Source organism: Diorhabda carinulata, chromosome X (genome assembly GCF_026250575.1).
Source record: "Diorhabda carinulata isolate Delta chromosome X, icDioCari1.1, whole genome shotgun sequence".
Lineage (NCBI taxonomy): Eukaryota > Metazoa > Arthropoda > Insecta > Coleoptera > Chrysomelidae > Diorhabda > Diorhabda carinulata.
The window spans coordinates 9,186,831-9,214,657 of NC_079472.1; the positions used below are offsets into that span (position 1 = coordinate 9,186,831).

The following is a 27,827-nucleotide window of genomic DNA, read 5'->3' on the forward strand; positions in this document are numbered from 1 at the left end:
TCGGAATTTTGTATTTCTTAGAAAAAAAAAATACTTTTATAGAGAAACTAAAGTTCACATCGATCGACTAATGGCCACAGTTGAAATGATGAAGTAATGAATTATGATATACGATAGCGAAGCGTTTTATTCAAAATATCTAACAATATTAGGAATTCATATGATTTGTTTCATAACTGTAAAATAATTTAGATATTTTCTTTGCCAGATAGTTAAGCACTAATTAGAGATTTATATCCATTTGCATTATTGAAGAAATTATAAATAAACTATCGTTTCAGATATACAGTTGAAAAAACCAACAATCGCAATGTAAAAAAATATAACGTATAATATACAAAATCATGAAATAGGTACATATAGAGTTGATTGTCAAAGATTATATTTCTGCAAAAGTTATGTATTTACGTCTTCTTTTTCTCATTTTTCCTCTTGCACTCTCTAGGGTGTCGACAACTACCCTTTTGGTAGTGGTAGCAACTTAAGATGTAAGTTTTTATCTTTTGAAATTATCCAACATTATTGTTGCCCCCAAAAATGGGAGATTTTGGATGCAACTCAAAAAAAATGTGACTCCTTTGAGTGACCTCTCATTTTAAAATGCTCATATTTCTGAGCTACCCCCAACATCCCTTATTTTTGGGGGATACCCAAAATTTAGAATAACTTTAAAAGGTAGAACACCTTAAGTTCCTACCACTACTATAAGGGTGTAAGTGTGTAAGTTTATTTTAACAAATACATAATTTATAGGTTGGGGCCGGAATTTTTATTCACTCGGTAGAAATCTCCGGACCCAAAGAGAAATTATATTGTCTTTCAATGGATAAAACTGTAAAACAATCGTATCAAATTAAACTCTTGTATTCTAAACTAGTCACTTTTTACGCCACTATTCACTAAACTATCTAATTATCTACTTATCTAATTATATAATCTATCCTGATGTGTCGGGATGACATCAGATTATCTACTGACTTGAGCTCATAAACTATCTTTTATATCCAAAAGAAGTTCTCGAATAATTCTAGAAAGTGAACAAACGAACAAATTAATGAAAAAGCTTTCCTAGAAATTGGTTCCATAAATGATATGAACAAATCACCGCTGTGTATATAAAAACATAAAAACTTTTGCGCCCGACGCGTTCACTACATTTTAGACCCTTCCTTCATAAAGGAATAGGACCGGCTTCACCATCCATGTCATGGACGACTTCGTAACAAAATACAAAATGTACAAGTTTCATAAAAAAAAGATCAATATCCTTATTACAAAAATTATTTCCTTGCATAAAAAGTGTATCATGAAATCTTTCCAGACGGCAAGAAACTCAACAACAGGTCCTTAGAATAACCAATGAATCGTTACAATTATGGGTACTAGTGAAGAGAATTGCGATAAAAATAGCAAAAACAGCATCACTGTGGAAAATGGAAATACTGTTCAATGTTGTCCAAGATCGGCACACAAATGTGAGAAATATTTCACAAAAGCAAGACATTAATTTTTAAGACACGGTTTAAAGAATCTTAAAAAAAACATAAAATACATCCCTATCACATTCATAGAAGAGTAAGGTATTTTCGATTAGGATGAATCTAAAATCAATCAAATGTATGCAATTTTAATTCGATACAATATACAGGGGTTCTCATTTGAAAAAATGTATTTGGCTTATAACGTATATTTTGAGATAATTTTCTTAATAGGGATCTTAAATAAATCTACTCTTTTTTATATCAATATTTTTCCATACCTCGTAAAATAACCCATATATCCAACTTTGCCATAAGATTGGTTTACCACGTAGGTATGTTTATGTTTCGAGTCTGTCATTTTTATGTTCAATATTGCTAGGTTTAACTATATAGTTTCAGTTTATACAGTGTTTTCACTTATGATAATTCTTTGTGGTGACATTTTAAAAGATCAAACAAACAATATTATTTTCAAAAAGAATTCATTATTTTAACTATGATCTAATGCCATTAAAACATTTTTTGTTAGCGAAAAAATAAATTGGAACACAGAAACACCGAGTTTATTGGGTGCTAATTAAATTTCATTTTAACTAAATTGAGGAAATATGAAAAAAGAATTATTTCCAAAAATTTTATTCATTAGATTTTACAAAACATTAAAAATGTGTGAATTACTAAATAATCTAGTTAAAAAAATTAAAATGGAAAACAACACAAACATAATGAAATTCTGCCTGCAGTATCACAATGTTATCGTTTCGAAAAATTAACCATTAACCACTAACCAACATTTTCTTTCCCGACCTTCTTCGATTTTCCCTAAACATTGAAAACAATTAAATTTTGAAATGTACGAAACTAAAACATAATAGTTAGTAAGGATATACACTAATTTTAAAAAGTTTATGTATAGGAATATTAATAGTAAATATTCAAAAATAATTAATATGATGAAAAATTACAAGCCACAACAAAAAAATCGATGTTGAACTGAAATTTCGGTTCAAAATCCAATTCTTCACTCAGGATTTTTCATCTTCTATTTAATACTGATGTCCCTCAACTGTGAGAATAATACTAGAGAATAATGTTATAAAAAATTTTCTCATACGACCCCTCGTTTAAAGTTGCAAAATCAGAACTTCTAAATTATACATTCGAACATTATGAATTTTCAATGGTGATTACGTATGACCACGTAGTGTGTTTGACAAAATAAATAATTCTACGTTGCCATCTGAAGGTCAGGGGCGGCTCATACGCAATGGTTAAAAATCCATAATTTTTACAGGGAAAATCTGTACAATCTAAAAATAGCAAAAATAAATTTTTCAATCGAATTTTCAACAAAAAGGTAGGTACTCTTTGTTCAACACGATAAAATTTATGGCTTAGGAGATATGTATATTTTTTGGTTGTTGTACATGCTAAGGAAACTGTTCGCCATAAAGAGATATTCTGAAGAAAATTATCATAAATTGTGATTGGAAATACAAGAAGTATTAAAAAATATAGATCTACTAAATTATCTTCAAAGAATATTCTCCGTAGACTCCGGAAGTGTGTAGAAGTGCAAGGTGCCCACTCCAAACATGGTATATTTTTTTTTGTTTGTATTTGATAATTTGTAGGTTAACCAACTGAATTTTTCTACATTTAAATTTTTTCCCGTATTCAGTATTTAGCTCAATTAGAAATGTTTGATTGTTTTTCAATACCTTCTGTAAATATTTCATCACGAACGGTTGATTTGGCATATTCAACGAGCTAAAAATCGCCCTATTGGGCATGAGCCGCCCCTGGCATTCAGATAGTAGTGAGGAATTTTTTACTCCGTCAAACACACTAAATGATCATACGTATTCATCCATTAAAAATTCATAATGTTTGATTGAGTGTATAATTTAAAATAAATAAATATGAAATATTTCGAAACGTCAATTTTTTTCCTCGTTTAAAAAATTATTTAAAAAGAACTAGTTCTAAAACAGGAGACCTAAAATTATTATTATTATTATTATTATTATTATTATTATTATTATTATTATATATAGTTTTTTTAGTTTTTTCTAATAATTTTTTATAAAAGAAAGATAAAAATTGACGTTTCAATTTATTTCAGTGTTTTCCAAAATATTTGATGAAATAATTATAGAGAGAGAAATAATTTATAATCAAAAAATTATTACAATTTGTAGACAAAATTGTATAAACTGGAAAACAAATACAAAAATTAACTAAGTAAGATACAAATAAAATGAAATTTCAATATACAGAAGAAAACCACTATGATTAACAAAATTAAAGGTAATAGTAATAGGTAATAATTAGTATATATGGCACCATGATTAAAAGGTGATTATGTCACTGGATATGGCCCTATGACGTACCGTGAGATCAGGGTTGCTCCAAGAGAAACTAGTGTTGTCTGTAAATAAACATATTATTTCACCACTGATGTCTAGATAAGCGATGTCGTTTATAAACAGAAGAAACAAAATAGGGGCTAGTACTGAGTCTTGGGGCACCCACTTTCTATTGGCTTGCAAGAAGACATCGTTGTATCAACCCTTACAAGCTACCTTCTTTTGGTAAGGTACGACTCAAACCATGCGAGAAGTGTTTCCCTGAAACGGTAGTACTGCAATTTAGAAATTGAAATATTATGATTAACACAATCGAAAGCTTTAAAAAAATCACAAACATTATTAGTAGATATCATTAAGCAGGGAGAATATAGCATCATATACCCAAATTGATGGGTAGTAAGTTTTTTAAATTAAAACAGAAACGATAAAAGCCTTTTTTTCAAAAATCTTTCCATGATCTTAGATAACGTGGGAAGGAGTGGTGATATTGGGCGATAATTCGACTCTTTTTTTTTATATCTCGTCCTTCGTGTAGACTTATAATTATAGCCGTCTTGAGGCAATCGGGAAAAGTACCATTTTGAAATGAAACATTAATTAAAGTGGTAAGGTGATTTAATGTGCAATCGGGCAGACTCGAAAACATATGTAGGTAATGTAAGTTCAACATTTCCAGATGAATATTTATTTTTTGTCATTAATTGTATTGCGAAGCTCTGCTAAAACTACGGGCATAAAGAAGAAACTGTAAGCATTAGCATCAGGGAAATATAAAAGCATATCATGAGAAGGAGTTATAGAATTTCATACATTTTTGGCTACATTCACGAAGTAATTATTTCTTAGATCATTCACAATGGACCATGTTTTTTTAGAAAGCTTGCGAGAATTGGCAAGTCTCCTATTATAATGAATATTTTTGGCAGCTTTTATTGTCTTATGATAAATTTTTCTGTATAGTTTCACTTAATTTTTGAAGAATACACTCTCCGAGAATTTCCTTAGGTGAGATAAAGATTGCATGTTCTTTGCTATTTAAATATAAGTTCTGATTTCGCAACTTCAAATGCCTACAACTCAGAAACTAATTTGAGAACATTTTTTTGTCACAGCATTATTTTCACGTCATCTACTCAGTCCTGATTTTTTTCCGTCCCGGAACACCCTATATATTTAGTTAATACTCACCTACGATTTAAGAGATTTCCTAAAAGTGACTTTTTTCTCAACGTTTGATTCTATTTTGGCATTGCTATCAACTAATAAGTTATAATAAGGTGAATTTAATAAATTCTCTCTAACTTTACGAAGTGACGACATCAATTTCGTTTCTTTCCCAGAAAATTTATTACAATTTGAACGAACTTGCATGTTAATGATTCCTTCAGTAACACTATTTCTTCTTAGAATTTTACGGGATTCTTGAAGTCTTGTAGGGATGGAACTGCTACCAACTTTTTCTTTCGAAGTCGAAAATGCACTGAAACTAATATAACAAGAAAATTTTCAGAACCCAAATTACGAAATTTCCTAGTCATACAGTGTTTTCTCAATTGTCTATTCAAATTATAATAAAAATAAAATAAGATACAAATGAATAAATCAAAAATTGAATTGAAACTAAGACATTATCTACCTTGGTCTTCTTGGTTTTGAAGTTGTGGGAGTACCATTTGATTCTTTACTCAAGTTTTCTGGGTTACTTCGCTCACTCAAAGAGTTTGATCTAGAAAATAGAATATTGAAGATTTTCAATATTTTAAACTATTTTAGGATTAAAATTTCTCTAGAATAATTAAACATTTCACAAATTGATTATTGTTTTATTTGAAGATACGCCTACATGTACCTGATGTGACAATAGAAAAACTTACCTTTCTAGGAAGGATTTCCTTGATTTATATTTAAAGGAGTTATTATTGCTGATATCACTTTGATACACCAGGGTAGGTGTAGAAGCTGCTACTGGTTTCAATTTGGGTTCCTAATTAAAACAATGAAACAAAAGATATATTGACAGAATATTATCAATTTATTTAATAATTTAATAATAAAGATATCATTGTAAAGAGATTAGAATAGTAACTTCAATATATTTTCCTAGCTTCCGAATACTTATGTATTCATCGTCTGGGAAATAATTAATTAAGATTTCTGGTGATTTTTGATATTATTGAGGCTTGTAAAAATTTTTAAACTAATAGAATTCAAAATTCAATATTCAAATTGACGTTGATAGAAATGGGTCCTGTCCAGCTAAGATAAAATTTTAAAATTCGGCGAATTAGCGCGGCACCTTTCATCTGTTTTTGTAGACTTTAGACTTTAGGTATATAAATGATTTTTGTGAACACAGTTAGTTCAGTTTTGAATAAATCGTCGTAGTGAAGAAAACGTATGAGTAAAAGTAATTGCAGAAATTATTTGAATGATATTTTAAAGTTAATAATTATAAGTTAAGTGTATTGTATAGTGTGTTAATTAATCAAGAACTTAAGAGACAGTGTTTATTAATTCATCCCTCTAATAGAAAGAGTGTAAACAAATACGAAAAACGTTACAATATTATATTTATGCTATAAAAGCGAAACCAGTTCATTTGAACTAACATCAATTATGTAAAAAACATTTGTATCAATAATTATTAGACACTCACATTCATAGGTGTACTAGTTTTCTTTGATTGAAGTTGCACAGTTTTGTGCTCATGTCGTTCTGGTGTAGTAGAGCCTATAAATATAAAAAAAACAATAGACCATTAAATATATATTAGAATAGTAACGGTAAGAAATGAGAACACCTTTTTTCATCTCCTTGATTGATACAACTGCTCTCAAAGGTCCTTTTTTCACTCCAAATGTTTCAGACTTGGTTTTCCTTTTAGTTCCGAATGAAGATGATCCATTACTATCATTACTTTTAACAGAACAGTTGCTATTGTTTTGATTTAGTTTTCCAGGAATTATTTTTGTATTTGCTTCCGAATTACCGGATGATTCAAGCTTTCTTAAGGAATCTAAATAAATAAGAATAAACAAAAATAACTTTTTTTTAATAAGTTCAATTCACCCAATATTTCAAACACTTAAATGCAGATTTCACGAAAACTACTATAAAGCCAAGTTGTGCTTAAATACAATGATTTTTCTTATTTGTATCACCTACAAATTATCATTAGCAACAACAATAAACGTGTACGGGATAGTTAACGAACATTTAGTTCAGTTCAGGATCGGGTTAACCTGATAATAGTTTCCGACAATTCCTATTATAAAAAAGTCACACTAAAGGCCGATTTCATAACCTAGGGTAAAACTGGAGATTAAACTTAAGTTTAAACTATGATTCAAACTCTAGTTTAAGCCCAGAATAAACAAGATTGCTCTATTTTCCTGGTTATAGTTAAACAGACACTTTCTGCAAGATTTCAAAAGTATAACCAAAACGTTATCCATCAGATAACTGTTTCAGAAATGAATTGTTTCAGAAAGTTGTAGGAACAGAAATAAACAAAGAAAAATTTACAATTGAAATTTATCTGGCAATGAAGTAGTACTTTTGGTTAATCTTGCGAAAAAATACAAGGAAATGTTTTCCAAAGAAGTACAACAAATTTAAAAAATTAATGGATAACTTTTTGTTTTCTCGGTGCGTCGACAATGTTTATAGTTTCTTCATCATCATGGTCGAGTTCATTAAATGTCTACTCTAGCCTAAACAGCCATCACTCCACTGCAACAACTTTTTGTGATCACAATATTTTAATCAACAAATTGCAGTACTACGGTTTCAGGGAACACCTCTTGCATGGTTCAAGTCGTACCTTACCAACAAAAGTCAGCTTGTAAGAGTTAATAAAACGATGTCTTCTTGCAAGCCAATAGAACTTTGTTTCTTCTTTGTATCAACGACATCGCCTATCTAGACATCTGTGGTAAAATTTGTCTATTTGCAGATGACATTAGTTTCTCTTGGAGCAACCTTGATCTCACAGCACTTCATAGGACCTTATCAAGTGATCTAATCACCCTTAAATCATGGAGCGATTCTACTCTTCTCTGTCTCAACGTTTCTGCAACCAAAGTTTTATCATATAAAAATACACTGCTACCTTTTTTATTAAATTAAGTTCTTTCTGTTTTCCAAAGAACTGAACTTATTCATCTCCTTAATAGTCTATTATGCTCTTATTGAGTCGCATCTCCGATATGCCCTTCCCTTCTGGCGTAAGTGTGGTGCGACTCAATTTGAGCGAATCTTTAAGCTACAAAAGAGAACTGTTAGATATTTACTCGAAATAGAGAGCAGGGATCACTGCAGGGACTTCTTTAATTGATTAAAAATTCTGACTCTCCTTTCCTTAGTCAGCTTTGAATCCGTTTGCCTAATTCCTAAGCAAGCTTATCCAATTTCAGGAAGGACGTTGCACGGCTATCCACTTAGGAACCTACCTACTCAACGTTTAGAATTAGTTAAGGGCTCAATATTTTACAAAGCAAAAAAATGCACAATCCCTTGCCAATTGAAATCAAATCTATATTATCGTTTCTTGCATTTCGCAATAATTTGATGACATATTCACTGGAAAGTGCCTTCTACTCTGTAAACGACTTCTATTCTGATAATAATATTCAATTCCGGGCATGCTGCACACTGGTTTGATTTTTACTATGCACTTATATATGATTTCGCTAGATTGTCTGGAAATCATTTCCAACTATTCATCAAAGTCGTTAAATTAAAATATTTAACAGGTCATAACAGCACAAATAATGAATTACCTATCCGGACACACTACGAAAACGTACTAACAATTAGAAAATTAGAAATTCGAATAATATTAGATTGCTCAAAAATGTATCTGTGGATATTGATGTCAGTAGGTTTTCCAAAGATTCTAAGGCCATCTATGGTGTTGAAATTTTAATTAAAATTATTTTTTAATTATTTAAAGTAAATGGAAGTGATACCTGATTTTTTTTCGTAGTTTGTTTCTACATTGGAACTTGGTTGGTCTTTATAAGATTTATTATGTAATATCGATGAATGACCTGAATCTTCTAAAGCACCATCTTGGCTGACATTAGCATTATTTAACATTTCAACGAGATTATTCAATAATAAAAGACCCTCAGATTTTTGTTTCTCACTTATATGTGAAGTATTGAATATGTCTGAAAGATTCTGTAAAAAAAAATATCATTTTTTTGATATGATTAAAATCAAATTAGTAACAATTGAATTGTAGAATAAACTAAAAATAAAACAATATACATTAAAACTTAATTAGATCTAGATTTATAAAGAAACTACTTTTAAAATGTAATTATGAATCTATCTTTAAAACAACTCTAATTTACTCAACACAACCATTCAAAAATTGGAAAAAAATCAAAACTTCATAGAAATGTGGACATTTTTTTTATTTCAAATAGACTATACTTGCTAAAAATATAAAAACTTAAATTACTTGTAAAATGTCTTTGGCTTCTCGAGATTTCCTTGAAGCGCTAGAAGATTTAGAACTTTTTGTACTAAATTCTTCATTGATTGGTATATTATTTGGTAACAGTATATCAACAGTTTTGAATACTGATTCAGAAGTATCTACTGATTCCTCACTTTTGATACTTTCATCTATATCGGTAGGCCATTCTGGTTGTGGAGTTGAATCTAACGTACCATTTTTGAAACCTTAATAATAATAAAATGAATACAATCTTATACAAAAAATGATATTATAATTATACTGTTACTTACTTCCATTTAAAAAAGAACCGTCGGCGATTTTTTGTGCAATGTAATTACTTTCTATGAAGACAGAAACATGCTGCAAAATACGACAATAAAATTCACTGAAACAGTAGCAAATACATGAATTATAATTTTTGAATACAACTATTAACATTGTGATTCATTTTTTACATTTATTTTGTATTTGGAATAAATTAGAAACATGAAATGAAAACATTACTATTGGTATCTGTCTAGGTGACTCAATTATTCTTACTAAAATACTGAAAGGGGTTGAGAACAAGTATAAAATGAAAATAAGAGGTGTTGACGACAACTTCTGATTTATCAAGCAATCATAGGAATTATTGGATATGTGGCTTGTATTAAACATTGAGAAAATTAGCGCTAAGAAACTATTATTTGAAGAAGCCAATCCAAAAATTTAAAAATTCTGTGTTAAAAATTGATGCACCTTGCTAAGTCAAACCGAGTTCAGCTCAAATTGAAGATCTAAGATTAACATCTTACTCCATGAAATTACAATTATTAAAAATTCCAGAATCAAACAACCCCTTAAACAACTTAAAGCATTCAGAATAATATAAAACTTACGAGCATATCATCGTTATTATCATCAAATTCTAGTTTCCCAGGATGAATATTCTCAGACAACATCCTATTAGTATTAGCTGGTTTTCCGGTGCTCCAAAAAAATTGTCCCGCTTCAATAAGGTTATTTGAAACTTGTTGAGGTTGTGAATATGCTCTACTTCTAACCTCTAGGTCTGTAGTGGTAAAAAATTTTGCATTATTAAAAATAGAATGGCTATGTGAGAAAACGCTATTTGTTTTATCACTTTTAGTTAGGGTGAATATTTTTGAAGGAAGCTCCAAGCTAGTACTGTTGAATGATAAGCCAGAATGTAGAGATGTAGAAGATACAATTTGTGGAGAATGGCTACAAATTAAAAAACCAGTATCTAATATTTTGCTTGAATTGTTAACATTTTCAACAGAAGACAAAATAATATCTGATCCTTTTTCTTTTTCATCGTCAAAATGAAGATTCAAATTATCGATTTGTAAAATACCCACTGACTCTCTACCAATATCAGAATTTTCTAGGTACAATATATTTTTAAAACTAAGTTGTTCTTTTTCTAAGATACTCCAAAAATTTGACTCTTTTCCAAATCCTGGATGTAAAATTCCCGATGATTCTTTACCATCTTGCAAAGGTGAATTGTTAACAGGTAGTATTAAATTATGTGAGATGTTGGTAAATGCTGGAGATGTTGCTAGACATGTACATGGCATCGCTGACTTGATTGAGCTTAAATTTTCCATAACTCAACTAAAAATAGTTCAACATAATATTTCATAAGGAAAAATTAGAATACTTACAAGTTTAAAACATATACGAGTATTTGTAAAAAACAGGTTCGTTATCGGCCCTTTTCACGCTACACAAAATAAAACTATAGACTAGAGAGAATTATTTTTTACACTATAACTGCTAATGTTTAAAGAAAATTCCTATAAAACATTATAAAATTATTGATGAGCCTTTCGATAGAAATTTTAAAATAAAAGCAATACCTTTTCTATTAAATTCTGGTAATATAAAAAATTCCTTTCTTTAAAAAACTTGATTTATTAGTTGCTTACAACTGGTAGTTTGAACATTTTTTGTTTGTCAATAGGAGAAAGGCCCATAATATTTATTTCTAAAATAACTTTTATTAATAATGTTATGCAGGGTGCTATATATATATATATATATATATATATATATATATATATATATATATATATATATATATATATATATATATATATATATAATTCATAGCGACATACAAATTTCTCAACTACTTGGAGATATAATGTTAATAAACAACAAATAAAAAAATACTAATCATTTATATATTTCCTAATAGTTGCAAAAAATTGTCGTTCTTATAAACCTATTTTTTTACAAATGATTTGGAAAGTAAATCCATTTACGTAGCCATAGAATTATGAATTACCTACGGCTACAATCTAAATTTATGTACAGGACGTCCTCGAAGTAGTTGAACAAACTAAATATACGACTTTTAAATTATGATTAAGCTGTTCAAAAAGTAATACCTCTGATTAACGCATGAATAATAAATTTGATTTGATTAAAAATATTTATTATTACAATTAATAGAAACTATGAAAATAATTACAATAAAAATATATGTTACTGGGGCAACACCTAGTTATATATTTTTGCCGGTGATTTTGATATTATTAAAGTCAATTTGAATATTGAATTTTGAATTCTATGTGTTTAAAAACTTCTACAAGCTTTAATAATAGCAAAATCACCGGAAATCTTAATTAATTATTTCCCAGACGATGAAGAAATAAGTATTCGAAAGCTCGGAAAATATATTGAAGTTAGTCCATTTTGGTGTTTCCTATACTATATACTAATATTTTGACAATATTTTTTATATAAAAAAAATCAGAAAATTTATGTAAGTGTACTAATAAGATGCTAAAAAAAGTACCTACTACAGTTTCGGAACTTTTATTCTACGAGTATATTATTGAAATTGAAATAATATTGAAATAATATTCCCGTTTTTTGAGTAAAGGGGTCTCAACTTGACTTGATTAATACTGATTTAGTAATAAGTACCTTTTACTCTTTCAAGAGGAACTGCTTTTTTCTTGTCCTAAGAATTTGCAGTTAAACTGGCGTGCTTATACACTATAACACTGATTCTACTAGGACTGGTTTTATGAATTCAAACTCGTACTAGCTTCCACTAATTCATTCACTGACTATTGCACATTGACGACGACCAGAGCAGTGATCATAAGGACCCTCCGACAAGATGGAAAATCTTTGGACATCGCTGATCCCTCAATATCTCTTACTAAAACCGCAATTTTTTCACACTATATATGGACGACATATTTAGTAGAGTCTCTGAATATTCCATTCCAACGTAGCTTCTTCAACACTTGGTTGTTCAGCCTCTCTCTTTCTTTCATGACTACAGTCACGTTCATAAAATTGAGATGAAATTTTGTCTTTATTTTTAAAAATCATTAACAATGTGCTACTAGGGATGTCAAAGTGTTTTGCTCTATCTTACTTATTCTTTTCACTTCGATCCATAGGCTTCAATAACCTTTACTTTATCAGGAATGCTAAGAGATTTCAGACAAAAATTGTTTTCGAGTTGGAGAGGTTTTCAAGTTAAGGAGGTTTGAGTTGAGAGGTTCCTCTTAATTCTAAAGCAATTGCAAAATTTCGTCGCCATCCTTTCTGACTTATCACAGCTTTCGATTCCTCGACTTTTAATAGACAATAAATAAATTTTTATCGTGTCACTTAATGGTTTTTGTGATGCGAGCCAAGTCGCCTATGGTGCTTGCGAAAATTTCGTACACTGATAACGCAATGCCCTCCAGTACATTGAAGTAGTTGATTGTGATTTTTTTTTATTGTCATCCCGTTTATATTAAGTGATCCGTAACTGAAATTGTTAAGAATTTCATTTTAATTTATTATACTTTTTTCAGAAAAATTGTTTTGTTTATTTTATGTTCCGGAGAGATCCGGTAGTAGAGTTTTTATGGTTTAAACCGTGATTAAAAGGATTGTACGAGTTGTACACATAATTATTTATTCGTATAACAAATATTTATCATTGGATATGGCTTTATTATTCTTGGAAATATACTCTATTAAGATCAATACACTTTTGCATGCATTTCAACCAATTGTCGATTTTGGTGCCATTTAATTTGAACGCATCAGCCGCTCCCTGTTGTAGAAAAACGTTGAAGTCGCAATTTATTTTTGATCTGCGGGAATAAGAAGAAATAATCGGGTACCTAACAAGGACTGTGAATGTGTGTGTGCTCAAAAACATTTTTGTTTGAACTGATTTGAGAGCTCGTAGTGGAGAATGATTTGTCTTTCGCGATTGGTTTCCCTGATTTTTCCGAACACTTCTGGCAAACAAATGCTGGTGTACCATTCAGAATTGATCGTGTTAAGTTGCTCTAATGGAACGCTAGTGACATGTCCAGTTATTCCGAAAAAACAGTGCGCGAACAACTTTTGTTGACAATTAATTTCTCATGCAATATTGAACGTATGAGAGTGGAATTAATGCCCAAGTATGGCTCAATTTTACGGTATGTCACATGACGAACTGGCATTATCAGTTTACGCACAGCATCGATGTTTTTTGGCACAACTGCTGATTTAGGACGATCTTCACAAAATTCATCTTGTTGGTTTAATCCACGTCGAAAGTCATTGAAAATGATCGGACTAAATTGTTCGAGATTTAATTCCATTTTTTGACGAAGATGAATGTTTCAACCATCTGTAAATAACTCAAATAGCTCTCGTATGACAACACATTCTAAGTACGTTCACCATTAAAATATCAAACTTCCTGATAGCAAATGTCAGATTTGACGTATTCACATCAGTGTTGCTATAACTCAAAACTGAGGTAGCAACATTTGTAATACATTGTGGGCAGTAACGGATTTAAATCGATTTTTTGTATGGTTTTAATGTTAAAAATGAATTGTATCATTCTTTTTATGGACTTATTTGAAATATTTTTTGGAAAACTACTCATATTACATGATAATAAAAAAACTGGGACATCAGGTGTATTTTCAATCAAATAATATTGATGTAAATTTACCTCTTATGGTTATTTTTGGTGGAATAATTGTGGTTTCCATACACTTAAAATTTTTTATTGAAGGATATTGGAGACAGAAACGGATTTGGGCTCCATAGCTCCATAGTAAAGTCATTTATATAGAAATAAATTGATTTCTTTAATTTGTACTTCAAGATCCATTTCTTCTTATTTTCGTGATTTTTAAAATTTTATTACGATGTATCTGATATAATCATAATTGTTTCCAAAAAATGGAGAACTTATCAATTCACTTATTTATGTTGTCAATACACTTAAAATTTATAACGTTTTTAGAAGACGGATTTAGATTCGATGGCTTCGATGGGATGGAGTCAAGTTAAAGACGAAATAAATTCAAATAACGTAAAACTAAAAAATACTCATGTAAAATTGAGAAAATAAAATTTTTGATGTAGATCTAATCGAATAATAAATGCAAAATTTTTATAAAAACTGGAAAATGAAGTTTTTTTCTAAGTAATTAATATAAATGTTAATTTCAATTTTCATAAGGGTGTTTTGATGGAGTAGCATTGGTATCTGTGCATTTGAAATTTGTCAATATAAAACACTGTAGACAGAAACGGATTAAAGTTCGAAGACTTCATAGGTGAGAGTCTAATTAATGGGAAATTTGATGTATTTTCAGTTGAATAATTTGAACATCGATTTAAGTGTCATTAGTTGTGTTTTGGTGAAACAGCAGTGGTCTCTATTCACTTAAAATTTGTGAATAAAACATTGCAAACCGTGATGGATTAAGAACCGGGTGGAACGGATCATATTACAGCTTCGGTGACCCCGAGACACAATTCGAAATTATTTTTAGAATTTTATGGTCCACCACAAGAGGGCTTATTTGATAATATACAATTAAAAAATCAAAATTTTCCAAAACTCACTCAAATAAGTGGAAGTTTATATACGTAAATTTAATTTTTCCGTGCATTACAAAATATATAACTTCGAAGCAAATCAATTAGTAATATGAATGCCATAAAGTGTTGTTTAATATATTTTATATATTGAGATTTCTCTTGACAAATTTTAATAGAAATATGAAAGTTTTAATAGGTCTTTTAAAAGTTAAATAAATTGTCATCAAAATAGCGAAAAACACTTATCGTGATCTTTTTTCTGTCTCGAGATATCTTGAAAAATGTGTAAACGATGGGAATTTTTTTTAAAAAGTCTACAAACGGAAATTAAAAATTTATTCTGTATGAAAAATTCTCTTATATAGGTCTACTCACAGTAATTTAACCTATTCTATAATAATCTTATTATCGGTGCCAGATGACGTCATCTAAAGGTAATGCTAATATTACTAACAATGAGAACAAATCATTAATTAAACCATGTAAAAAATTAAAAAATTTATATAACTAACTACGAAATTGGTATCGCCCTAGGTGTTCAAAATATCGTGAATCAAATATGAAATTAGTCGCCAACGTGTGGATAGGACAGCAGTTCCAATTTATACAATTGAAATACTTCAGTTGCCTGTCGTATTCTCTCAATCATATCATCTCTTGTCGTGAGGTGTAAACGAAACCTATTATTTGGGTCCACATATAGAATCTAAGCAAGTTAAATCTGGAGATCTCGGTGGCCAAAGAAATAAACTTCCACGTCCTACCCACCTATCAGGGTATGCTAGATTAAAAAACAATACAAACATATATGGAATAATGTACTAGGCAACCACCATATTTCTTAGAAAGTCTAAATATATTTTTCTAATCATTTGTTCACCTAGACTCCCAAACCACACATTTATAGGCCAACGACCCCGATGTTGGATCTCCGGCATCCACTCGTTTCTGACCAGTAGTGCATATTATGGCGATTTACTCTACCATTATTTTGAAACATAGCCTCACGAGTCCACAAAATTCGTGAAAATATTTCAGTATCATATTTAATAGCCAGCTGCAATAATCCAGCCTGATATCAAAATCTCGAACATTCTGACTCTGATGTAGGATCATATGATTTGTTTTCAATCTAAAACTACCACCATTTACACATTTCTTAAGATATTTTGGAATGGTAAAAAGATGTGAACATGCGGTTTTCACATAGCCATATCATTTTAATGTCAATTTAGTTTACTTCTGAAATACCCACTCGAATTTGTCAAGAGAAATCACAATATCTGACATATATGACACATAGACCTCTAGCGTACACGTTGCTGATTAAATTGCTAATAATTTATATATTTTCTATTACTGGTCAAAACTTCTGTCAAACATCAAGTCTATAAAAATCGGCTTAGCAGAACCGGACTTACAGGAATTTTTTTCTTTACCATGTTCCCACTCTCCCCTATCTCATATTTAAATAGGAAGACTTAAATCTCTATGGAGTTATTCTGAATTTTGTAAGTATATTTTTCAATTTTTAATTACTATCTTCTCATCATTTTTCAATAACTGATAAATTCAGATTAATGTCATTCATTAACTTTATCTATAAGACAAATTATTGTTTTCCAAAGTTTAATCGGAAGTGGCCAATCGAAACAATGATATATAAATGTATTTTTACAATTAGAAACCTTAAGTTTTTGTTCAACGTTCAAAATGACGTTAATAAATTTATTTCAATTATTTTTTTTAATAGCAATATTCGTTGATATCAATTATACGTATGCTGACGATACTATAGTTGAAATAGAATCAGGAAAAATCAGAGGACATATTTTGAAAAGTGAAAACGGCAATGATTATTACGCTTTTCAAGAAATTCCTTACGCAGCTAAACCAATAGGAGAAAACAGATTCCAAGTAAGTATACGACGTTTTAATGGGATGATATTAATAATACTTAATTTATTTGTTGTACTTATCTGTATGCACCTGTTTTCCACTCCAAATTAATTTTTCAACAACGAAATTCAAAATATTCCGAAATTTCCAGCACTATAAGTTTTTATTGATTTTTTTTACAACTGGACTAATTTCATATAGTTATAATTTTAGTCTGGGAGATAAAATAGAGAACTCAACTTCAATTTTTCTCGACGCTTTGGCTTTCACTTTGAAGCCATTATCAAGAGAGGCATGGAGGGAGAGTGGTTATCCCATCATTCACAAGAAATGACCCAATTCCGTGATCTCAATTTTCCTACTCCACGCAACGGATCACCCCTTTTTTGGTTGATTCCAATGCCTCAATCTGCATACTCCTTGGAATTTCACTGAAGAAATGCAAAATAATTAAAATAGAAGTGAAAAGTAATATACCTACCATCGAGAATACCGTGGACATTAACACTATCACTATTGGTTTTGAACTTACTGGTAAAAAAATAAAGGTCACGAAAAGAATAAAAAAGTGATGGCTACAATAGTTTCAGACTGCGAGGATATCCCTTTGTTTGATTTTGGAGGATTCGCGTCAGCCGAAATAGGCGCTTTTCTTACGATAATGCTCCCGTCCACACTGCTTCGCTTTCGGAGGTTACTATATTCGAATTTGGCTTCACTGATATTGAACACTCACCATAGAAACCTGATCTGCCTTCGTCCGACTATTTTTTAGTCGCAAAGCTAAATACCGAGTTAAGGTGTAAAATATTTAACAACAATTATTAAACAGTCGGTGTACCAATATTTTTATTCATCATATTTTTAATGAAGCATATAAGCTTTAATCATACGTTCTGAAAAAGTGCGTGGAAATAAAAGAAGATTATATTGAGAATAATCACAGCTTCTTTATTCATGAGCTGCCAATAGTGAGATTATTCTCAGTAATATTGGAACTTTTCGAATAACTATTTTTGAGAAGGGAAAATCTTCAGTAGAAAATAAAGTCACTTTACACTCATCCCAAATGTGGTTTAGGCATGAGAAACTCATAACTGATGTTTTCGTACACTGGAGGCTTAGAAACTTATACTGTCAACCAGACGAAAACTAAGTTTGTCCCAAAACTTAAGTAGATGAGCAGATTTGGAAAGAAGCTACTTGTGCTATTGGAATGGATTAGAATTGGTATAGAACCGAGTATTAGATTATAAGGATTTACTATTCAAAAAGATCTTGAGTTCCAAAATTAAAGTTCAAAAATCTCATAAGTGTCAATTATGATTTTTTATTTAATTTTTTATATCGTATTTACGTCATCACTTAATTCAGTTATATTTATATTGTTTGGATCTTTTTTAATGTTTAATTGAAAATTTTCATTATCTTTATGATCAATACATCTAGATGATTAGTCCAATAAATTATTCAATCTTTGAGATAAATTTCATTCGAAAAACTTCACTCTACTTATTTAAATAAAATCTGAAACACTCCACATTAATCAAAATACAAGGTTTTTCGATGTAAAAATTTGCTCTCTACGGTGATTACATATATATATCAGTAAAAAAGTATGCCATCACCATAAAAATGGCAATGTAGCTTACAAGATCAAAGCTAAGTAAAGAAACGAGACAGGAAAAATAACTCCTACTTCTTTAAAACCCATTATACCCTTTCGAGTGTCAGAGCATTGGGATTCTGCTTTCCATTTTCCTGTTACCCATTTTTTCCACTCGTTTATATCCTTCGCTACCTCATTTATTTGCTGTATTGTTTTTTCTTCCCTCTCATCTTTCCTACTTGTAACCAAGTTTTCCTAGGTTTCCATTTCCTTTTAGTTTTTGTTATCTTTTCATGTTTTTTTTTTGATTGACTACCATCCTTCCATATTTGTTGATATTTACTCCCATTCTCAGGTCTTCTATTGTCATTATGCATATGTCTACTTTTTCTTCTATTTTTTAAAATATTTTATATTTATATTTATTTTATATTTGTGACCTGTATTATTGGCGGGAGGGGTGATAAATGTAAGAAATTTGACTTCTCGGGGGGTGTTAAAGAAATTGCTATTATTGGCACTGGAGCAGGCAGAAAGAGTTGAATGATGTTTCCAGATTGACAGTAACCTCTGGATCTCCGTTTATCATATCTTTCATTTAAGCAGCTTGGAAGTTTTTTATTCCGATAGCTTCTTGAATCATTCTGAACTTGAAGAACGAGGTAGGGTGTTTTAGTTCTATTGAAATCGATTTATCCGGTATGGACGCGATGCTGAGCAGTAGTAAAGGAAATATCTGAATTACTTTCATATGACTTTCTTTATTAATACAGTTGAGATGAATGATAATAGTCATTATATCTCATGATGAGTATCCTCTTGAATATTGACTCGAGTGTTAGGATCTCTTCTTGGGGGTTTAGTGTTTGTTTTTCTGTATGTTTTTGTATTAATTATGTATTATTATTAATCTAACCTATCTATTTATCAGTTTTTTCGGTTTCCTGTGTTTCCTGTGTTGTTTGTTTTTAGTACTTTTGTGGTCCAATGACTGTTCTTAGCTTGATATTTTGTTGGTCCTGTATTTTCTTCTTGCTCATATTGACCTAGTTTGTATCTAAATCAAATTTTCTTATATTTTTAAGCTTCCTAAACCTCCAGAGCCGTGGTCAGGTATTTTGGATACGACGAACAACACAAAAATCTGTTACCAATATACAAAAAAATACGCAAATTTGGAAATTAGCGAAGATTGTTTGTATATTAATGTATATACACCCCAAGTAAGTTTTTTTTACAAATTCTGTCACCTCATAACAACAAAACAATCGAAAAAAAATTATTACAGAAACCAAGTGATGCTAAAGTTCTACCAGTACTGCTTTGGATCCATGGTGGGGGATTTGTAAATGAATCCAGTACATTTGAATACTATGGACCAAAATACATTATGGACCATCGTGTGGTGGTTGTCACTTTTAATTATCGCTTAGGACCTTTTGGTAATTCTCTCAAAATTTTATCTAACATAAAATCGGATTTTCGACTTTTTCTATAGTTATTTTAATGCATTTATCTATTTTCATGTTTATCTTATTAATTTATTGATTTCTTTTGCTTCTTATTTGTGGTATAATCGAATAATACAATGTCCAACTGATACATAGTACAAAGTCAATCAAATTTAAACGAATGTTTGGTATTTGTGCATGATTCAGCAATTATAGCATTCCGTTTGGAAACCTATAATAGGAAAACGTTAAGCGAGATGAAATTAACCACATATTTCTTAAATAGTTCGCGGAAGCTACCTTTTCATGGTCAACAGGTCACGGTCGCTTTACCTACACTTTTTCAATTATGATGCAGAAACATCTCAACTGAATAAGTTTGTTAATCCCTGTTGCATCGAAGTCATTTTAAGGGAGAAGAGAGAAGTTTTTTGCATAAAAATGTCACTCAGTGATGATATAAAAGTGCATAATTACATGTCCGAATCAAGGCAGGCAAGAATAGAGTGAAGAATGATGAACAAATAGAAATAAAACTTTTTTATCAACGGCGGTATGGTAGAAAGGTTTTATAGATTGGAAGGGTGTTTTACTAATAGAAATCTATTACTGGGATCTCATGGATCAAGTTGAGCTTTAGTGTTGACGCAAGAGATGACTTTGTTCTACTACGACAACGCCAGTTCCTGAACAGTTACATACATTGGGGACAGTGAATTAGAAAATACTTCATCATCTATGTTATTGTTTCCTTTACATGTTTGTACCTACCTAACAAACACTTTAAGGCAAATGATTCTACGGAATACAGAATGAAAAAAGTGCAGTTCTTCGTTAAATAAATTTTGTTTACATGAAAGCTAGTTTAAATTTGATTGGCGCTTGTATCTTTGACTTGTATCTCTTTGATACTCAGCAATTAAAACAATGTTTTAGGATTCGTTGGTACTGATGACGGTGTTATTCCGGCTAATATAGGTCTAAAAGATCAGTTGTTTGCTATACAATGGGTTAACAGAAATATTAAGGCCTTTAGTGGTAACCCCTATCAAGTTACCTTAGTTGGAGAAAGTGCTGGATCGATCTCAGTTGGGTATCACCTTTTAGGACCTTGGGTTGACGACAAACGTTAGTATTTAATTCTCATATACTCGAAAAAATAGGAAAAACTTAAAATTAAATTTTTTTCTTCTTTTTTGTTCTAATAGTCATTCAATTCCCTACCAATTCCATTAGTTCACCGTACATTTTTTGTCGGAGAATTACGAGCAGATCATGTGCTTCAGGATCTAGTGTAATGAGGTCACAAATGTATATTTTTGGTGTACTTCATAATTCGCAATCGCTGCCACTGTTCTCTGATGATCAGTGTAGTTACTACAACTATTAGACCATGCAAAATTCGTAATAAGACCTTTATTTTACTATATATTCTTTAGTTGCACCTACTGATGTTTGATCTCGAAAGAATTGTTGTAAAACGAGACATGCCTATGCTCATAGGAATATATTTTTTAGAAATATTTCACGCCGCCATAATGCAAAGTGGAAGTCCAGTTGGTATTGAATTGAAAACACAAAACACTACTAATGAAGCCTACAGGCTTGCACAAGTTCTAGATCCCACGTTTAACTCCAGCGATTCGCGCGACATCTTGAAATTTCTCCAAAACGCCACCGCTGAAGATATTTTACATGTAAGTATATTCCTACTCACACAAATAGATTTTTTTAAATATGCTTTATTTGAAAAGAGTCCATATTATTAAAGAAGTCTTATATTTGTTACTGTTAACGTTTATTCAATATGTGGTTCAATGGACACTCCTAGCTGTATAGACACTCCGAAATCACAAACACTAATTTGGGGAGTTATCTTTCCTTAACGAAAATACTACATTTTTTATATTGATGATCTTTTCATCGTTTCTTATACGTTATCCATTTATTTACAATACCTCAAACTAACACAAAGGGGATCTTATAAATAATGTCGGTTTTCATATGTGAAAATTATACGTCTCCATTAAAACATATCATAACTTGTCTCTAATTCTATGAAGAATCAATCCAATTGCTTCACTTTCTTTCAATTCATTTATTTTATCTATTTACTTATTGAAGACGCGGTGCGTTTTCATTGAGTGTGATAAACATAAAATTTGCTTATTGTTACAACCTTATTGGAAACAAAAGTTCAAAGAGGTCGTGACAGTAAAAAAATATGTGGAATTGAAGGAAGAAAAACGTTCTTCAGCCACAGCGTTGATTTAATTGTTTTAATTTTTGATATCTGACGCTTGATGTTCGCGCTCAGGTCGTCCACATGCCTGGAATATTTAGGTTACAAGAGAAGCAGTAGAAAATCAACCTAGTACCAACACAGTACCAATTATTGTATTGTATTGGCGAAATATCAAAGTTTATTTAACCCAAAGCGGGCTCTTTTACAACAATGCTAAATCTCATACTGCGAAAATTACGCATCCATTACTTAATGCGGACCTTGCACCGTCAGATTACTATTTATTTAAATCCACGGCTAAAATACTGAGTGGAATAAAAAAGAGACGATTGAAATGTTTGCTGAACGTTGGGCTCAAACCATACCAAACCAGAATACTTGGAATATCAAAGCTATTTTTGTATAATTATTTAATAAGCAAAGTGAACATTAGGAACTGACTTTATTCACGAGACACTCTCTATAGTGAACATTCATAAATGCTCATTCAAATCATAAGAATTTACATAATTGATTATTGAAATCATCAAGTTTGGTTATTAATGAAATAACTAGAGGCTGGATAACGTGGTCTATCAATGAGAGAAAAACAAATTTTCACCCACCTAGGGGTTTCCTAGTGATTTTATCAGTACCTGAATAACTACAAATCAGCTTAAAAGTACTGTCACTCACTTTCATCGTAGCAGTTAGCTCTATTTTAAAGATAGAATTCCATGGAATCAAATCATCCCAATCTTTAGTGTTGCATAATAGTCGAGTTAGAATGAGAAGGATCCACTGTTAGTAGCTGAACATGTAGCGTTGCAGATACACGCTTTCTGATAGGCCCCACTTAAAACTAACCAAGATCGATTTCCTAGCTAATCATGCATTTTTAACATCACTAAACGTTTCCTAAAGTATTTGAATCCTCCACTGACGATGACGAGGTCTGCTGTTCTTTCTATTCCATGCGCCATCGGCTTTTCAATGGTTCGTAATGCCCATTGCTTGTTCAGAAAGACAGAAGTCCCGTCTATGCGTATATTCGCTGGTCTCATGTCAGGTGTTTCCAGCCAGAAATAACTATCACAGACTTCTCAGAGATATACTTCTGGTTTTTCCAAGAATAGACTCTGGGTGGTGATGCTGCCTCGTTGGGTTTGCATTCCACCAATTGCCTTAAGCACACTGTGTCATCTTTTATGGCGCTCTACTGTCCAAAGGAAATGTGTTTTTTCGTAGTCGGCTTGGAAGATGATAGTATGTTTAGATTGTATTTTATTCACTACACTATAGGCTATATGTTATGACTAATAAGAGTAGAGGATTCATACATATTTCCATAGCTTGACTTAAATTATTGATATCATTTCAGCAGATATGAATGTTTACTCATTTATAGACTTCAAAAACTGATGCTTATTTTGTTTAAATGTAGTCGGGAGTAACTGGTGCTGCGGTTATAGAAAAAGACGGACCATTTTCATACGAAGGTTTTCCTTCGTTCTTAAACCAAAATTATAAAAAAGTTCCTGTTATAATAGGATTCAATTCGGAGGAAATGGCGTTTTTAGGTGAGTCGATCGATTATAAATAGAAGCAATAATTTTTATGTTTATTAACTTTATCAATGTACGTACCCTATCTCAGTGAAATTCAGTTATAAGTAGTTAAAAATAAGATCAATGCGTTGAAAATGAACTAAAATATTGAAATAGGCTTATTAGGAACGTCCTACAAAGCCTATAAACAGACCATTTAATTTAAGTTATCTTCTACATTTCGCCAGCTTTATTTTTTGTAAGGAGGATTTAGTGATATCAAAAATATCATAATACAGATAAAAATTTTATTTGTTTCACAATAAATTCAGTTTTTAAGAAGAAGGAGTCATTTCGCTGAGTAAATGTTCGTAACTAAAATAAAAAAAATATATTAATCGTGAATATTCCACAGTTTATAGTAAAAATGAAACCCAGTATGAGAAATTCGACGCAGATCCTAGTTTGTTGGTTGATAAATTGATAAACATGTCTCCCGAAAACCGAACAATTGCTGGTACTTTATTAAAACAACTATACACACAGAACACGAGTTTTGAGGAAAATTATGGAGGATATATCAGGGTAAGTATTATTATAATACCAAACTCTTAACTCGAAATGTTTCTTTACGATAAAACAGTTATTTATAAAACATATATTCGATTTTCATAGATTTGTGTATTTGTTTGAACTATTGACAACAGCGCGATAGATTTTCCCTCGACACTTTAAATGTTTTATCACCCCACCTGATCCCTGGTTCTTCAGATCCAATCCGGAACTAGTTACAGACGTCAATATTTGATTCTAATATACGAGGGCAGCCTAATAAGTACTTGTCTCATCACTCGATAACGCCCGTATAGAAATAGCAATTTACTATCATGTGGTGCATTTTCAAATATTGTAGTCAAAATTTAGGCTTTTTCGGACTCGTAGTTTTATTTTGAGTGAGTATATTAGAAAAATTTCCATTTTTCTCATTAAAGTGGATCAATGAGCATTTAGATGCTAGATGGTGATTATTGTTATTCGAAGGGGATTGTTACGAATTGTTGTAACGAGTTTGAAACTCAATTTTTGATAAGCTAGGTCTAGATTCCCCACAAATGGCGGAAATGCCCGATCTCGTAATGGCAGGTAACAAACTGAAGGTACGCGGAATAGATGGGGCAATGTGCATTTCAAAAGATCACGAGAATTGTGAATTGTATGAAATTTTGGATGAGAAGAAGTTGTTGAGACTCGTTTGCTCATTTAGGATAACAATCGCAACTCTGAGATCTTGTTAGAGCAGTGTGTAAGTTTCGTGACAGTCTACTAAACATAGATCCACTGGTACAGACCAGAAACAATGGACTTTACTTTATATAAAGCGAAGACTGTCCTATAAACCAGAAACATGATAGCCACTGTTTTCTCGGATTCATAAGGTGTTATTTACATCGACTCATATCTCCACTCTCGTCATGGCCAAATTAATCGAGTTAGGCCACGAACTGCTATTCCATCAACCTTAATTCCTATGTTTGGCTCCGTTTGATTTACATACACCAGATTTGAACTCGCGCTGCTTATTTTTCTTTCCAAAATTTAATAAGCCTCTCGCTGGGTAGAAATTTGCGTACATTTCTCAAAATTTGGCAAAATTGGTCATATTAGGCCAGGAACTGCAGCCCCATCAATCTTATTTTCCAGTTTTATTTCCACGAAACTTCTTTTTGTATCTAAATATGGAAAAGTCGCTTTCCGGGGAAAAATTTCAATCCATGCACCAGATTTACTTCCACGCGAAACTTAAAAAAATTACTTATTCCTTATCCTCCAGATTTCACCACGAGCGACTTCTTTTTGTTTCCAAACATAAAAATTCATTCATCGGGCTTAAATTTGAGTCAATTCTTCAGATTTGGCCTTCTAAACTTGAAAAAGTCACTTTTCGAACAGGAATTGGATTCTAATGAGACCGCCACGATTACCGGCTTTGCAGATCTCGAGAAAACATATTTTCTCAGTCGTTTTACTTAAGTTAAATCATTGTCGAGTCAAGTGAATAGAACTAAAAAGAGACTATGCGAGACAGTGAGAAAAAAAGAGAATTCACTGCGTTTGTCATTATTTTGGGCATTTGTAACGAAGAAAATAACATAAGCAGAATTCTCGTTCCTCTGAGGCAGCTTTATTTAAAAAACAATTGTATTTACACAGTTCGTAAAGTTAGTTAAGTTATTGATATAACCTCAATAATTACATCGACATTAATTCCCCCTTTTGCGCTGCTTCTGGTTCCTAACCTAGAAATGAATATGTCATTTAAATTTTTATGAAATAAAACTAATTCTGGTATTAAGTGTGAACTTACAAAGTGTGAAAACCTGATGGCTAGCTTGTGGTAAAGAAGCGCGTTTACCGTAAGTTTCTGCAAGTTATTTGTTGAATTTAAGATTATTATTTCCAGTTTCATTAAGAAATAGTTTATTAAAGAGTTCCTGCATAAGTTAAAATGGATTGATCTCCCTACAGCCACCATTTTGACATAAAACAACTGTTCTCTTAGATTGCCTAACAGTTATTAATGATATTTCTTATGATTTTAGTATATCAGTGACAATTCGTTCACTACAGCTACGTGTAAACAAGTTGAGTTAGCTTCCCCCGAGGCTCCCTATTATTTATATCAATTTTCTTATAAAGGTGAAATAGGAGGGATGACGTCAATACTGCCTTTATTACCACCAAGTAAATAATTATAATTTTTTTATTATTATGCACCTGTTATTATTGAATGTGTATTATAGACACTGGTAATGTAGGCCACGCTGAAGATTTACATTATATGTGGGACGATGGTTCGAATAGCGACCTTAGTCAATTTCCTGAAGAAGATGGCGTAATACTACACCGTTACGTTCAATTATGGACAAATTTCGTTAAATACTTGTGAGTAATTGACAAAATAATCAAATTTTTTCTTTGAGTTAATTATTTCAAATTTATAGCGTCCCAACCCCCGAACCCGTTGGTAATATCACTTGGTTACCTTCCGAACCATCGACACTTAGATATCTGAATATAAATTCAACTTTCGAGATGTTGGACCACCCAAGGCAGTACCAACAAGTTAAAGAAATATTAGAAACATACATGGAACCACCTTACACGGTTTTTAAATAAGAAAATCCCGAAAATAAATGGTATAAAATGCTTTAAGTGAAAATTATTATTTTACCCTTCTCCTTCGATGAAAACGTAAAAAAACTACTAAAACAAGCAGTAATCCAACAAGATCCTGTATTATAAATACCAACAGTTCAGCATAAAAGTTATATACGATTTATTACATAAGTGACAGTTGAATATTTTAATATAAACCTATAACTAGAAGGGTTCACCATATTCGTTGTATTAAAACATCAAAACTACTTTGAAACAAACTATTTATCAAACAATAAAATAAGTAGTTAGAATTGGTTTCAATCATCCGATGACCATACTCGAACGAACTCCAGAATATTAAGACATCTATTTGTTTACAGACCGCTCTTAAATACTTAAATCCAAGGAATCAATCATATAGGATGCGGGTCCCTATTAAGATCGTAACCATACATTTTAATGAATACAATAAACCTTGAGTTTAAGTAGCTAAATTTATTATTCTCCACAGTCACATTAATATAATGCAGACATTTGGTAATCCGAGAGGATACGTTAATTGAGGGTAAAAATAAGGAACGTTATTGTATCCTTCAACTTAATGACTAACAGATTCATACACATCACTGTCTGGGTTACATTTGTGCAATGTTTTTAAATTTAAATAATTTTAAATTGGAAATCAATATGTCAAAACAATACCAATAAACACTATGGACATCCCAGAAAAAAATCACCTGGACTAACAAGACT

The 27,827-nt window shown here is 31.1% G+C and overlaps 2 protein-coding genes across 2 annotated transcripts; one reads left to right on the forward strand and one right to left on the reverse strand.

Moving 5' to 3' along the window:
- Positions 1–2,100: 2,100 nt before the first annotated feature.
- LOC130900591 (uncharacterized) lies at positions 2,101–11,490 on the reverse strand. The gene is made up of 13 exons (XM_057811290.1): positions 11,450–11,490; positions 11,189–11,316; positions 10,994–11,125; positions 10,202–10,943; positions 9,614–9,683; positions 9,324–9,547; positions 8,824–9,037; positions 6,654–6,869; positions 6,510–6,583; positions 5,728–5,837; positions 5,490–5,579; positions 5,042–5,339; positions 2,101–2,303 (listed from the first exon to the last, which is right to left on the reverse strand). The coding sequence occupies exons 4-12, from the start codon at positions 10,934–10,936 to the stop codon at positions 5,042–5,044; spliced, it is 2,031 nt and encodes a 676-aa protein (XP_057667273.1). The 5' UTR covers positions 10,937–10,943; positions 10,994–11,125; positions 11,189–11,316; positions 11,450–11,490; the 3' UTR covers positions 2,101–2,303.
- A 4,179-nt stretch (positions 11,491–15,669) lies between these two features.
- LOC130901715 (juvenile hormone esterase-like) lies at positions 15,670–27,125 on the forward strand. Its single transcript, XM_057813264.1, has 10 exons — positions 15,670–17,102; positions 19,779–19,916; positions 19,982–20,135; positions 21,081–21,272; positions 21,663–21,841; positions 23,813–23,948; positions 24,331–24,500; positions 26,516–26,657; positions 26,717–26,858; positions 26,918–27,125. The coding sequence occupies exons 1-10, from the start codon at positions 16,899–16,901 to the stop codon at positions 27,090–27,092; spliced, it is 1,632 nt and encodes a 543-aa protein (XP_057669247.1). The 5' UTR covers positions 15,670–16,898; the 3' UTR covers positions 27,093–27,125.
- The last annotated feature ends 702 nt before the right edge of the window (positions 27,126–27,827 follow it).

What these genes read in the sequence shown, in the direction of transcription:
- LOC130900591 (XM_057811290.1), bottom strand. Translation starts at nt 10,936, where the DNA reads ATGGAAAATTTAAGCTCAATCAAGTCAGCGATGCCATGTACATGTCTA. An exon ending in ATAATAACGATGATATGCTC is followed by an intron (nt 9,684 to 10,201) that starts GTAAGTTTTATA and finishes CGTATTTTGCAG; the next exon opens with CATGTTTCTGTCTTCATAGA. An exon ending in AGGAAATCCTTCCTAGAAAG is followed by an intron (nt 5,580 to 5,727) that starts GTAAGTTTTTCT and finishes TCTATTTTCTAG; the next exon opens with ATCAAACTCTTTGAGTGAGC.
- LOC130901715 (XM_057813264.1), top strand. Translation starts at nt 16,899, where the DNA reads ATGACGTTAATAAATTTATTTCAATTATTTTTTTTAATAGCAATATTC. An exon ending in TAGGAGAAAACAGATTCCAA is followed by an intron (nt 17,103 to 19,778) that starts GTAAGTATACGA and finishes TATATTTTTAAG; the next exon opens with CTTCCTAAACCTCCAGAGCC. An exon ending in ACAAATTTCGTTAAATACTT is followed by an intron (nt 26,859 to 26,917) that starts GTGAGTAATTGA and finishes TCAAATTTATAG; the next exon opens with CGTCCCAACCCCCGAACCCG.